This window comes from Herpailurus yagouaroundi, unplaced genomic scaffold (genome assembly GCF_014898765.1).
Source record: "Herpailurus yagouaroundi ecotype Mexico unplaced genomic scaffold, PumYag 246, whole genome shotgun sequence".
In the NCBI taxonomy this organism is placed as follows: Eukaryota; Metazoa; Chordata; class Mammalia; order Carnivora; family Felidae; genus Herpailurus; species Herpailurus yagouaroundi.
The window spans coordinates 9,524,297-9,538,994 of NW_024412463.1; the positions used below are offsets into that span (position 1 = coordinate 9,524,297).

General features: G+C 48.8%; 1 protein-coding gene across 1 annotated transcript; it reads left to right on the forward strand.

The window, feature by feature from the left end:
• The first annotated feature begins 22 nt into the window (after positions 1 to 22).
• FAM217B (family with sequence similarity 217 member B) lies at positions 23 to 8,328 on the forward strand. Its single transcript, XM_040459805.1, has 4 exons — positions 23 to 138; positions 1,710 to 1,824; positions 1,958 to 2,043; positions 3,927 to 8,328. The coding sequence occupies exon 4, from the start codon at positions 3,931 to 3,933 to the stop codon at positions 5,044 to 5,046; it is 1,116 nt and encodes a 371-aa protein (XP_040315739.1). The 5' UTR covers positions 23 to 138; positions 1,710 to 1,824; positions 1,958 to 2,043; positions 3,927 to 3,930; the 3' UTR covers positions 5,047 to 8,328.
• Positions 8,329 to 14,698: the final 6,370 nt, after the last annotated feature.

The following is a 14,698-nucleotide window of genomic DNA, read 5'->3' on the forward strand; positions in this document are numbered from 1 at the left end:
GCGCAGCCCCGGAGCCCGCCGTGCCGCGCGCCGCCGCCTCCCGGCCCTGCCGCAGCGCGCCGCAGTCCGACCTCCGCGCCCGGCGCCGGGAAGGCCGGGGGACGGCCTCGTCACGTGTCCTCGGCGACCGCGGAACAGGTCTGATCCATTTCTGTCTGCGTCTGCCCGGCCCCTGCGCCTATCGACCGTAGATCTGTGTCTGCACACGCGGAGGACGAGGAAGATGCCTGCCGCGGGCCCTTGGATTTCTGGGTTACTGGGGGTGGGGTGGGGGGTGAACGCAAAATGTGGCCTCCCCGGGAGCTGGTCCCCGGGCCAATTTGAAGTCTCTGGGCTAGCCAGCTCTTTGGACGTGTGCGCTGCAATGCAACCTGGAACCCCGTCCAGATCCAAGGAGCCTCGCTGCGTAGAGGACAGGCGACCTGACCACACATCACCCACAATGCTTTGCCGCCCAGACGGCCGGCCAGTTCCCTGGAGGGTGGGGAGGGGCGGTGCTGCCTCTGTCCGTCTCCTGGCGCCTAGCCTGAGAGGAAGATGTGGGAAGGCGAGTTAATGCCCTGTGATGAATTATGCAGCTGCCCTTAGTCAGCCGCTGGCGCTTGGGAAGCAGTTTTGTAGCCAGTCTCAGACTTGTAGCTTTGTTCCAATGCAAGCCTGAACCATCAGGGAACCCGGGAGCTTGCTTTCTGCATCTTAGGACCCTACAAGCGGTCCTTTCCTGTGTCACTCAGTAATGTGCCCAGAAAACGCTGCCGCTTATGGTGCAGAGCATGCCAGGTGAAATGAAGCGGGGGGGAAAAGGTGGAAGGGCACGTTCCCGACAGCAGTTTGGGGCCAGGCGTTGTGGAGCGGCCCTTTTCGCTGTCCGGAGGGAGAAAGCAGAAGGAAAACCAAACTATTGAAGGAGGGCTGGTAAAGGGAAGAACTTTTTCTACATCTCAGATGAACCCAGCCTGTTGATTGTGATAGAAGTCATTAACTGTGAGAGCCTGAAAAGGCACACATACTTACGAAAAGTGATACAGCAGAATTTCAGGAGGACAAAAGAGTCTTCTATAATCCCACCTTTTTTTCTGTTTTACAGAGGCAGGGGATATTATGAAAGACAATATTCACTTTGAAATCAGGGCACTTTTTGTAGGCCACCCACTGAAAATCAGGGAAAGCAGCATTCTCCATGTGAGTCAACAGAGATAGCATTATGTGCACAGAGATAGCATTATGTGATAGGTATTACTAGACTGACAATCTTTTACTGGATTGATGTGATCGAAAAGGCAGGAGGATTAAAGGGGAGCTTCCCTAATAGTTTTAGTTCTGTGAGAGCAGGGATATGTGCATTTTCTAGGCTCTCCTGTAATTGTTGAATGAATGAATGAGTGGACATGGGAGATTGGAGTAATACCTGACCTTAATTAGCCCTGCAAATTTCCTGAAGGTGTTATTTCCAAGGAGACTCTGTGTGTATGTGAGGAGAGAGAGAAGGATTCCATTGGCAGCATTTATAGTGGTCTGATTTTGTATCTAATATCCACCGTGAAAAATAAACAAGCAAAAAAGATGAAACTATAAACAGAAGGCAATACCCCCCACCAACATTTCAATACTATGCAAATATTTCAAAACAAACAAGTGAAAACCAGCCCAGTACTGGTGGCAGAGCCGTTTGCAATCCATACTTACCTACCATGTTCTGTTACTTCTAGTTCCGGTGGCCTGGAGGAGTCCTTTCCAAATATAAGAGGAATAAAGAAGTCACTTCCCCAGCTGTCATCATCTGCCAACAGATTGAGCAAGAATATTTCAAGCACTACAGAAAAGGTGATGTAAATTTTGAGGGGAAATCTTACTTAGATTTGTTTTGCTGTTTTGTTTGGGGTGTGTGTGTGTGTGTGTGTGTGTGTGTGTGTGTGTGTGTGTTCATGGTATTTATTACTGCATGTCTGTTTTTTAGACAGTCCATCAAACCCTAGATGATGATCAGCCATGTGATTTTTTCAAGAAAGGGAATCGGGTGAATCAGTGTCATCAGAAAAGCAGGTAAATAATTTTAATTGCTTTCTCTTGCAAATGGCACGTTATATCAGTGCTCCAGACCGAATATGTGTGGCTGGAAAAAAAAAAGTAATGTCTGTGGATACGAAATATGTACTTATGTTTTTGACCCATCAGAAATGAGTGGGCAAAGTGGTTTTAAACAGTACCAGTTAGTAAAAATTCCAGAGGCCATAATTCTGCCACTGTTAGCAGAATCTGTAATTTTAGGTAAGCCCCTTAATCATCCTTCTATGAGTGGTTCCTTTTTTATAAAACGGATATTGATAATAACTTTTATTGATATACACTGACAGAGTAAAACAGAAGTTATAACGGTTTTGCTTATGAGTTCTCAGTAATGACAATTCCTTTATTCATTTTTCCAATATATATTAAGCACGTGTTAGCTATTGCACATGATTCAACACCCTCCATATTTATTAAAAAAGTAACACATTTTCAAACAGTTGCTTAGTGTGGCAGAAACCACTGGACAGGTGACCTCTGAGCTTTCCAGAAGGCCTGTTTACTGCCCATTTTCTTTTACCCTACCTGACTTAATGTTCCTGAGAAGCATTATGAATCCTAGTGAGATGCTGTGTGTTGGGTAAAAAGAAAAGAAAGTATTTTCCACTGTGATATGAGATCCTGCCTGGGAATAAATCACCTTCGGGGGAATTGCAGCTGTGCTGGTAACGCACACAGAATCCGTCATTCCCATTTCCTGCCATTCACAAGGGAGCATGAATCCTATGTCTTTCATTCATATGGTGTTTTAAGGCACCATATGATTTTTTTCTCTCTCATTTTAAATACGGTTTTTCTGAGTGCACTTCCTATTTGAAAACACATGAATAAGCTTTTGATGTGAGGTACAGGTTATATATGCTACACTCTTTCATGTTAAGATTTTATTTATTTATTATTGGGCCCACCTGGGTGGTTCGGTCAGTCGAGCGGCGGACTTCAGCTCAGGTCATAGATCTCACAGTTTGTGAGTTCGAGCCCTACATCGGGCTCTCGGGCTCTCTGCTGTCAGCACACAGTCTGCTATGAATCCTGTCCTTCTTCCTCGCTGACCCTCCCCTACTCACTTTCTCTGGCTCTCGAAAATAAATAAAAACATTTCTTAAAAAGATTTTATCATTTATTTTGAGAGAGAGAGTGAAAGGGGGGAGAGGAGCAAAGGGAGGGAGAGAGAGAGAGAGAGAGAGAGAGAGAGAATCTCCAGCAGACTCCACGCTGCAGGGCTCAGTCCCACGACCCTGGGATCATGACCTGAGCTGAAATCAAGAGCGGGTTGCTCAACTGCCTGAGCCACCCAGGTGCCCCTTTCATGTTAAGATTTTAGGTGGTTCAGGCTCAGAATCACCACCAATCAGTGACTAAGTTCTATACAACTTGCATTTTACACCTTGTTTACTTTTCATTGAAAATAGGCTTGTCAAAGAAAGCTGTGGCTTTTACTTGTCAGTGTTGTTAAACACTGTTCGTCATTAACAGAACAGATTGAGAGTTTACAACAAATTTTCTCCAAGCTGGTGGGGTTTTTTTGTTTGTTTGTTTGTTTGTTTGTTTGTTTGTTTTGGAATATACACGACTGGTCTAAAATTACAAGCCCTTTAAGAACTGTCAGTGTTTTTCCTAAAGGGATCTGGTATCAGACAAAATCCATGCATCCACTCTGGGCACCTGTGTCCTGTCACGTTTCTTGAGTGGCGTCCTGTGTGCCCAGTTGCTCTGTGAGCACCACCGGCTGGGCAGGGGCCGTGCGGGCCTTCCTGGGGACAACCGAAACGCCACTGGCGGGTGCCTGTTGTCTGTTTAATCACCGGCAGGCCAGGTCTTGTCCAATGAACTAAGAATTACAGTTTTATCTCTCACAGCAATATGAATGCTGGCCCATCTTGGAATAAAGCACAACGTTCAAAAAACTCTTCAGGAAAAAGGCAGAGTAAATCCCAGGCACCCCAGGTGCCCCCCCATCTGCCCGTGGACAGACTCAGAGAAAGCGTTTCCCCGGAAGGCAAACCCAGAAGGAGCCCCCTGGGCCCCAGGTGTCGGGGCGCCTCGGGGAACGAGCTGTTTCTCGACCTTCAGTGCATGAAAATCATGAAGGAGGGCGCAGACGAGGACGAGGACAGCGCCAGCGACTTGTCGGACTCGGAGAGAGTCCCGGTGCCGCCTTCCGCGCTCGCGCCCCCGGAGCTGCACCTGCGAGCGGAGGAGATCGATGCCGCCGACCCGGACCCGGACCCGGACCCCGACCCGCGGGGCACGCAGACCACCTACCGCTACGCGGACTTCCTCCCGGCCCCGTTCAGCTCCTGGGACCTCCGCGACCTGGCCGTGCCGCCGGGCGCCGAGCCCAGGCCAGCGGCTCAGGGCGGCGCTGCAGGGCTGCTCGCCAGGTACATCGACAGGCTGCTCCAGCTCGAGTGGCTGCAGATGCAGACCGTGCAGGGTGAGAAGGGGAAGGGCGCCAAGGCCAGGCCTCCCACCGCCCCCGGCATGGCGGGGGCTCTGAAAAGCCCAGGCAGAAGCAAGCTGGTGGTCAGCGCTCCCGCCAGGCCTCACCAAGAGGGGGCTCCCAAGCCAGGTGCTTCCCGAAGGAGAGACCTGCACCTCGAGGAAGCCCGTCCATCCTATTACGCCTTTGACACCCCCCGCAAAGCTGTCCACGTGGCGCGGAGCGGCGGACCAAGTTCGCAGAAGCCAGCCTTGGAGGGCAGGACAGAGGAGCAGAAAAAGAAATGGAGTAAGAGCCCCAGGCCGCAGCGCCGGGACCTGCCCTGCAGTGACAGCGGCCCCCGCGCGGACAGCGGCGGTGGCGGTGCTTCGGCGCAGGCGGTGACCACCCCGGACTCCTGCGGAGCCCCCAGAGCGCAAGCTCACGGGAACCTGAAGAAGAAGGGCAGTGCCAGCACCTGCTCTCAGGCCACCATATCCAGTGAGAAGAAACTCAAAACCAATGGAGTAAAGCAAAGCACATACAGATTCAAATAATAACTGAAGTAACGAATTGCAAAGACCCGCGGATACCTAAACATGAGAGCTCTTGCACAAGTCACGATCCGGTGCATTTTAGGACATTTTATGATGACTGACATGTAAGTCGTCGACTGGCCCTTTAAGTGCATCCCCACCCTTACCCCAGCCACACTGGGCTTATTTCCAAACAAAGGTGTCTTTCAATAAACCTTTCTTTGTCTTGACTGTCTTAAGCAAGTGAGAGCCCTTTTGAGGAAAATTTAACCAAGATCTGTGCCATATGAAGAAAATGACAGGGAAAGAGAGGTCCGAACTGGAAACAGCAGCCAGCCCACAACATAAGGCAGGCGGTAACGTTCAGCTCCCCACTTGCAGTGCGCCTGCGTGTAGAAAGTAGCGCATACGTACTGCTTTGAACCCCTGTGGGATCTGAAACGTTTGAGATCGAGTTCTTGGTGTCCTCCTCATGAGCTGTCCAAACAGAAGTTGTGTCCACTTCAGTCCGAGGAGAAGCTTCAGCTCTTTCTCAAGTTTGGGAGCATCTCTTTTGAGCAAAGTTATGTATCACTAAGCTGCTTGCTCTTTCTAGACCGTGGAATCTAGCACTTTCACAGTTGTTTTCTCTTTAAAGTATTTTAAATGTCGAGGTGGTGGGGAAGTCCGCCTTTGGAGTCTTTGTATTTACGGTTAAAGTGGTGCCAAGACTTTGTCCGGCTGTAAGTTAGCGGGGCTCGGCAGGACCGCTGCTGTTTGGTGGGAGATAAACGTGAACTTTTTGGCACCCTAGTGTTTCTGTATGCATGTGCATACATGCAGTGCATGTATGGCTTCTGGAAGAAGGTGCACAGAAAAACCACCTTTTTAGAGTTTGTACATGAAAGGCCTACAACCAGACACACACAGAGCCACGTGTGACTGTCACAGTCATTCCATTACTGATTTGGATATCCTGCTGTCCGTAGTCAGTATAAGGATCTGTTTTACTTTGCAAGAGCAGGATTTTACCACCTTGCTTCGGGGCAGAGGAGTGAGGACACATTTCAGGATGGAGAGGGGCAATTGGATAGGAATGATAGGGATTACTGAGTGTCTTCGTAACATCCTTAGCTGGTCCCTGGCTCCCTGGCTCTCCTAGATCCTAGATGCTGCTTATTTAACTGTCCTTAAGTGATGCCTGCTTGTCCATACACTTGTGCTGTGACACAAGTCACATACAGATTCAATTCTGTTGCTACTGTGAATATCTTTAAAACCTTCGGTTGACTGCTGGATATCCAGTATGTTTTGATGACTGTAGCTGATTTTATGTCTTTAAATGATCACTCTCTTTGTTTTCATACACATGGGTTTCAATTTTTTCACCTTCGGGGCAAACTAAAAACTTGGCTCTTTTCATTTGAAAATGCATACCGGCCTGCAGGCTCCGTGGACCCTGCCATCCAAGCGCCATCTAAGATGCTTTAAGTTAATAGCCTAAGGACAAGATGCATTTGTAAATAGAATAATCATGGGCAGAAGTTCAATATTAAAGTGCCATTTTAAAATCTGACTTTGATAACGTTAAACAACATACACACATTTTCAAGGTCATTTTTTTCTTCCAAGAGTTTATGTCTAGAGTTTTACGGATTCCCTGTTAGAGTCTATCTTTCACAGCACCCTATGGGAGAAAGCATGCTCTTCACACGAAGATCTTGTACCTTTGGATGTGAACAAAGACGTGCATCCAGCGGGCATCCCTTCCCGAGTTCTCGGTGACGCTGTCACTTCCACACCCGGTGTCTGTATTGTAACTTGAAAACAGCGCTGATCTTACTTCACCTTTCTGTGCTTCCTGGGTGACACCCCGTGTATCCTGCACCCTACCTGCTGCTCGTGAGTGCACACGGACTGGTCCTTTATACACGGCTGGTACTGCACCTCGTGCACAATCCTTTCTCTACTCAGATTTTTACACAGCTCTTGATAACATTTCAGGGCCGATAAATCTCTGTAAGCACGTTATACACACATATATATACTCCTGTTACCGATACTACGGGGTTTAGGCTGCGTCGCTGCCTTCTCTGGTAATGCTCCCTTTGGGTAGTCTTGGACACCCCCCAGGGTGAGGCTGTCGGACTTCTTTGCCTCGCGTGTGTCGGAGCCAACGTGATTAAGAAATTTACAGGTGGCACCTGAGATGTTCCATTTGTTCCTTGCTCTTTGACTTGAAGTCAGTTGCCTAATTTGGGGAATAGTTATAATGTCACCTGTTGAGACCATTTTAAAAGCCTGTGAAAGTGACTTTGCCTGTTTACTTTTTTGCCTCAGGTTGATGCTTTATTTTAACCAGTATTCTTGCAACGGGATCGGGGCTCCTGATGAACCGCATAGGTTCACTGCAGAACGTAAGCACAATTTGAATTCTGTGATTTCTGGTACACATCCCCAGCACAGCCTCCTTTTGTAAACGCTGCAGACAGGAGTGTGGCCATTTTCACGCAGATGGCCCTGGCAAGTGGGAGTCGGGACCTCCTCTGGCTGGTCCGGTCGCAGCCACCGAGTGTCCTGCTGGTCTGGGGACATGAGTCGTTCATTCAGCATTCAGAGAAGTGCCTCTCATTTCTGGGGAATTGTTTACATCCATGTTATGCTTCAACCAATTAAGATGATGCAAGGTAAAAAAAAAAAAATGTAGAGAATGTAAGAAGAATTAATTGCTTCCGGCTCAGAACCAGTGGAAAATGTAAAAACATACAAAAACAAACTGCAAAAATATGTCAGTATTAGTACAGTTATTTAGATTGAGACTACTTCTCAAATCTTCAACGGCTCGATTGGCCAAAGGTTCGTAAGTGACTGGGCACTTACGAGGGCAGGGTGGGTGCCCCGTGTCAGCAAAGATCGGGGGACGTGGTTGATCTCATGGCAGCTACGGGCTCAAGGGAGGAAGGTTTGGAGTGGTTCTTAAGCTATTAGGTTAGTTTCCGGAGAGACGGAAGAATCTTTATCTTTCAGGCTTTAAATATTGCCTAAGTCCTCTTTATGCTCACCTACTTGAGTGGTTAAAAACATACAACTCTGGGTAGATGGTAGTGGATTTCACGGTAACAGAGAAGCAGTATTTATTATGCATTCACGTGCACGTACAGAGCTCCGTTTCAAATGGCCTGACTCTGTGGGGCATGTTTGTTATTTGCCGTTATGATTATCGTATGCTTGGTTTTGTACATAATAATACGGAGCGCGTGCAAGTTTTTGTGAGTCTGGATTTCTTTCCTTGAGATCAATTAAACAGTAGGAGATATCGTCTGCCTTTTTTGGATATGGTTTTGTTTCGCTTTTCGTGCAGTTCTCCTCCCGTTTGTCTCTTTTCTCCCGGATCACCTCACAGAACCACAGGGGAGGGGACTCTGCCCCAATCCTTTCTTAATACTGAGCAACGTATGTGACAACATGACTGGATGCACCTGAGAACCACTGCCGGTGTGTTTTTGAGTCCCTCTTCCTCTTATACCCCCAGAAGGTGCTGAACTGAATTTCCAGGATGGAAATTCAGTAAAAGCAAAATGGCATGTGACAGAAGGGGCTCACATTTAGCTTGCACGTCTAGGACTGAGCGCCTGCTGTCCCAAGGAGGGCACCTGGGTGACGCAGACATTCCGAAAGGCCCTTTGCTCCTTCATCTAAACTCTTTGCTCCTTCTTCTAAATTCATATCTGGCAAGGAGGTGCATTCTTTTGAGTCTACTGAATAGTGGTATTTAGAAAAAAAATTTTTAACATTTATTTTTGAGACACAGAGACAGAGTGTGAGCAGGGGAGGGGCAGAGAGAGGGGGAGACACAGAATCCGAAGCAGGCTCCAGGCTCCAAGCTGTGAGCACAGAGCCTGACATGGGGCTTGAACTCATGACCTGAGCCGAAGTCAGATGCTTCGACTAAGCCGCCCAGTCGCCCCCAACTCGTGGTGGTTTAAAAAATAATTTTGGGGGTGTTAAGAATTCAACTGAGAAAATTTTATTGATCTTCCTGGCTTTCTTTAATGATGCATGAGTCAGGCAGCATCCCATCCAGCAGATGGAAAGGAGCCCCAAGGTACGTCCAAAAGGGAAGGACTTTTATAGGCAGAAGGGAGTGGGCACGAGGAAATTGTACAAGGTCACTTTCACTGCTGGGGTGGCCAAGGTCTTACCAGGCGGATGGCCTCACTAGTGCCGATCACATGACTCCTGACTATCTGGTTTAAGATCCTGCTCTGGGAGAGGCAAGACTGCGAGTAAAGCAGTCTTGGGTTCAGTGACGGGCCGGTAGGCTTGTTATCCGGGGGTTTAAAAATAAGTTTTTGGTAGTTTGAAAATTAACCACGTTGGAAGTTTTAAGTCATAAATTTGTACATAAGATAGTAGATTGTTTTTGGATGGTGCTGTGTTATTATCCACAAGGTAGCAACTTAACCTCTAGACCTAACCTAAAACAACCTCAGTCTGCCGTCTCCCTGTTTGATTGCTTTAACACCTTAAAACAACTGTATCAAGTGTAGAATAATGCTCAATGAAATAACATGGATGAATAATTTGTAAAAATCTTCCTAGAGACCCTGTTTCAAAAAATAGGCCTCAAATAGCCCTGTCCTCAGCGGTTTGATATGTAAGGAATTAACTCTGATAACGCTGGGAAAATGTAAGTGGGATTTTAAAAATGGAATAGTCATGAATACAGTTGTCCTCGTGTGAGTGATGCTTTAGAGGAAGCCAGTGTACGTTTCTCTGTACGTTACATTCAACCAGAGCCGTCTCATGCCGCGCTACCCAAGCTTGTGAGCCCCGCCTCAGACCTGCTGCACGTGAAGGAGTTTGGCACACGCCACCCCAAAACGTGACACTCTGGCGAACTGACTGCCTTGAGCCAAAGGCACTTGAGAAACAGCAACTCAAAGGAAAACACTCTTCCCTTTCTTTTTCTTCAAAGCAGGAGATGAAATTCCTCTATGAAAGACATCCTCCCTGCGCCAGAAAGGAAGTAATGTGCTTCTCATCGGGGATGAGAGGCTGAGGCCAAGAGGACTCTACACGCATTTTGTTTGTTAAAATGACCCTTATCTGGGGCGCCTGGGTGGCTCAGTCGGCTGAGCATCTGACTTCGGCTCAGGTCGTGATCTCAACGTTTCTTGGGTTTGAGCCCCACGTCGGGCTCTGTGCTGACGACTCAGAGCCTGGAGCCTGCTTCGTGGATGATGTCTCTCTCTGGCTCTCCCCCACTTGCCTTCAGTCTCTCTGTCTTTCTCGCTCCCTCCTCTTCCTTAGTCTCCCCACATGGCTCCCTCTGTCCAACCTGATACCGAAGCAGGTAACCGTGGCCATTTCTTTGGGTCTTTGTTCCTTAGGAAGTCTGCATCATGGAAAACTTGTATTCTAGAATTTGCGTGCTTTTGTCCCGCTGATCTGTCTTCTGTCAACTTAATTCTCAGGACCAGCCAAACAGAACCCTAAGAGGGTACAAGGGGAGCCGTGTTTGCAGCCCCAAAATACACCTCTTTGACATAAGGATGATTTTAGGCTCCTTATATTTAAGAAACAGCGTACACATAGGAAAAGCTCTGAGAACTGAGAAGTTACCCTTTTGTAAGAGACACGTGGGGGAGATCTCCATCTGTGAGGGTGCCTCCCTTTTGTACCAGGAAGAGGATGAGGAAATCTCTAGGAACACTTATCAACTCTTATCTCGTTAAGGCCTGGACTTACATCTGCAAAACAGCCACGGCCATTTATTGTACTTTTCCTAGTAACCTCATATAGGCGCCCCCCCCCATCCCCACCCCTCGTATCTTTTGTTTTTTGGTGGAGGTGACATTGAAGGTGACAACGCGAGGCATTTCAAGGACTCTCCATTTCCTGGGTCTCTCCCATGTATGCAGGAGGCATACGTGTTATTAAACTTCTGTTTGTGTTCCTCTGTTAATCTGTCTGCGTCCAGAGGTCTCCGTCAAGAACCTAGATGGGTAGAAGTAAACTAATTTTTCATCTCCTGTGAAGGTAAGGGTAACATTTTACCTCCCCAACAGAATCCAAGTCTGCATCTGAACAAGATCCTTGGCAGGTAACGTTTGACAAAACTCACATTCGTGGCACTTAAACGTCTGCAAGTTTGAGGGGCGCCTGGGTGGCTCAGTTGGTTAAGCGTCTGAGTTCAGCCCAGGTCATGATCTCACGGTCCGCGAACTCGTGTCCAGCTGTGTGCAGCCTGCTTCGGATTCTGTGTCTCCCTCTCTCTCTCTCTCTCCCCCTCCGCAGCTCATTCTCTGTCTCTCTCTCCTTCAAAAATAAACATTAAAAAAAAAAAAAAAGTCTGAAACGACTGTTTTGACCACACTCCCCTGGCCGGAGCCCCTGCACTCTGGCCACGCTAACAAGTGTGTCTGCTTATCTGTATCCTATTTTCTCCGGAGCTTACAAGCCCTCTGCTATCTCTTTGCCCAAGAACAGGTCATTAAGTGGCTTGATTTATGGCCTCTGATAACCTGTGGGGCAAGCGAGTGCCAAGGAACTGAGGTTTCTCAGAACATGTCCACCTTGAACACACTTCTACTTTCAGGCACTTCCACTTTTATTTATTTATTTTAAAGAGTGCGAACATTTTATTTTTATTTAGAGAGAGAGAGCGGGGGAGGGCAGAAAGGGCAGAGAGAGAGAGAGAATCCCAAGCAGGCTCTGCACTGTCAGCACAGGGCCCGATGCGGGGCTCGAACTCACGGACTGAGATCATGACCTGAGCTGAAGTCAACAGACGCTCAACCGACTAAGCCACCCAGGTGCCCCTACACTTCTGCTTTTAAACTCAGGAGCGAGAACCTCACCGTGCCCTCAGCTCGCCTTCCCACTGCCTTCATCATGCTGGCCACGTTTACAAGACTGACTGCCGCCTGTCACCAAGCTTTTCCTCCGAAACCCTGTCTGGCAACATTCCCACCCCAGCACAGTAAGGAGAAGGAAAAGGAAGTCTTTGCTTTTGTCCCGCGTTGCTCACTTTTCTAAATACTGGAATGAAATGCTTTTTACTTGTAGGTCTCACACAATAAATGAGCTGAATGGTCTCCCAAGTTTAGTTGAAGATGTTCTAATTAAAGGAAGTATGTCTTTTTCCCTCAGGCAGGACAGTTTTGATGTGGGAGGAGATTAAATAGCCCCAAAGTTCTCTCTTCTTTCCCGAAAAAGCATAAAAATATTTATATACATAAATCACTGAGAAGAAAGCTCAGTGCGTCTGCTATCGATATAATTAGTATAAAACATACTTGCAGAAAGCAAGAAGCACTTCAATCTGTTGTATTTGGCAGTGTTTCTAAGCACCCCCACCCTTTCATCTCCAATTACTAGTTGAACAAATAGGGGCAAGAAATTTCTCCAAGGAAATGTTCTAGCCAGCTCTTGGTGGCTGACAAAATACGAAAACGTAAGGACCACGCTTTCTCATCAGCCAGCCTATGTGACTACGAAAGCATCAACACAGGACAGACAAAAATGTCTCGGTCCCTTACAGCAAATCAGGAAATACAAATGACGAATAATTTTATTCTCACGTGAAGTCTACCCTTCACTCCCACACATGGCAGGTATCGGGGTACAGTGTTAGATACACAGTATTAGACTGTAGGCTCAGAGTACGCTTAGTCATAAGTTGCATTTTTCAATGCGGGAGTCAAATTCGCTTTTCTGATATTTTCCCCCCAACATCGTGTTATAAAAATCTTCAAACATACAGAGAAGTCGAAAGACCCGTACAGCGAACACCTAATGCTCGCTGTGTAGATGCCACAGCTCACAGCTTGTTCCCTGCCTTGTGTCCCCACCCCGCCCCGCACCCACCCGCCTGCCTCCTCCGAGCACCTGCCGCCCTCCAGTTTCCACCTGCCTCTGGTGGCTCGCCGGTGCGCCCGCGTCACTGTTCTGTGTTTTGGTGAGCGGTGGTCATTCTTTGTGGCAGGCCTGGGCTGGGGAACCAGTTCCCATGACTGGGGACACAGCCTTTCCCTTGGGTTTTTGTTACTGTTCTATTTCGTTCCTTAACTCTACTTGAGACTATTCCAAGACTCATGACTTTGGAGAAACAGGACCTTGAATTGAGAGTCCTTGGACGGGAAAATAAATTTTATATGAGGGGACATACATGGAGAAGTCCCAACCAAGGCAAAGCCTAACCAGGAGCCATGTAATTTGTTCTGAATCTGAGTTTAACTATTTGTTTTTGAGAGAGAGAGAGAGAGAGAGAGAGGGAATCCCAAGCAGATTCCACACTCAGAGAGGAGCCCGACTCGAGGCTTGATCCCAGGACTCTGGGATCATGACCTGAGCCGAAATCAAGAGTCAGATGCTCAACCGACTGAGCCCCCCAGGTGCCCCTGAATCTGACTTTAAAGCAGGCTGTTTGACTCCCTCAGCTCCTGTGGGCACTCTTCCCCAGGCTCCCCAGCATGGGGGCATCTGCCTCCTGGTTAGCAGCTGAGCGGTCGGGGGTGGGTGTGGGGGCTCGGCCTGCTCTTCTCCAACCTCCCTTCCGGCAGAGAGAGGAGGGCCTCCTCCACTCCCTCCCTCTCCTAGGCCCTGCATCCTCCAGCACAGACAGGGGACACTGACGCAGAAGCAGCCGTGTTTCCTCTTTCACAGACCTCCCTCCACACTTTCACCGAGGCTGGTTCGCCTCTGGGCAGAAGGCGTCCACACGTCACACACCAGACCCGTCTCCACCTGTCCGCACAGCAGCCCCCTCAGGGGGCAGGAAGAAGGCTCCCGCCCCACTGTTTTCCTCCTTTGACATTTCCTTGACCGCGTGGGAGAGTCCGCCTCCTGGCACGCCAGATGGAGAGCATTTTCTTGTGCCCTCTCTAGGGCCCGATGTCAGCCACACTTCTGGTCTCCTCAGCCGGGCACAGGGCCTGGTCAGCCCCACCCCCGTCCAAGCAGAGCCGGGATGGGCGCCAGGCCCTCGGCCTTACCGTCACCCCTGCCCATTCCCAGTGACTCCACTCACTGGGAAAACCCCACCCACTGATTTCCAGAGATGGAAAGAAAGCTTCCCATCCCTCCCCGGTTGAGGCAAGCGGAAGGCAGTCGACCCCCTGCCCCGTGACCCCTCATGTCCACAGGACCAGTCCTGCCATCATCTTTTAGAGTCCTGAAGCATCTGGTCTTAGTTGTTGGGGTCTCTTTTTAGAATGTAGTGAATGTAACACTTCCTTGTCTGCAGTTCGGGGTCCTACTCACCAGTTCCTGGGCAAGTACACAGCTTCCGTGCCACGTGCTTCTCTCTGCAAAGACGGAGAAGGGACACGTTTAAGTTGCCGTCGCTAAGTACCCTGAAAATGAAGGCTGGCGGGTGCGGGAACCCTAACTGACATGGATAATTCAAGATGAAATTAATCCTTAGCAGCACTCGTGGTGTGCTTATCATTATAATGAGTGCTGGGGGGTGCCTGGGTGCCTCAGTCGTTTAAGCGGCCCACTTTGGCCCAGGTCATGATCTCGAGGTTCGTGGGTTCGAGCCCCGAGTCAGGCTCTGTGCTGACAGCTCGGAACCTGCTTCTGGGGCTCCTGGATGGCTCAGTCGGCTAAGCGTCTGACTTTGGCTCATGTCATGATCTCACGGAACCTGCTTCAGATCCTCTGTCCCTCTCTCTCTGCCCACCCCCTC

Bases quoted from the DNA above. Each gene is read 5' to 3' on its own strand.
- FAM217B (XM_040459805.1), top strand. From the start codon at position 3,931: ATGAATGCTGGCCCATCTTGGAATAAAGCACAACGTTCAAAAAACTCT.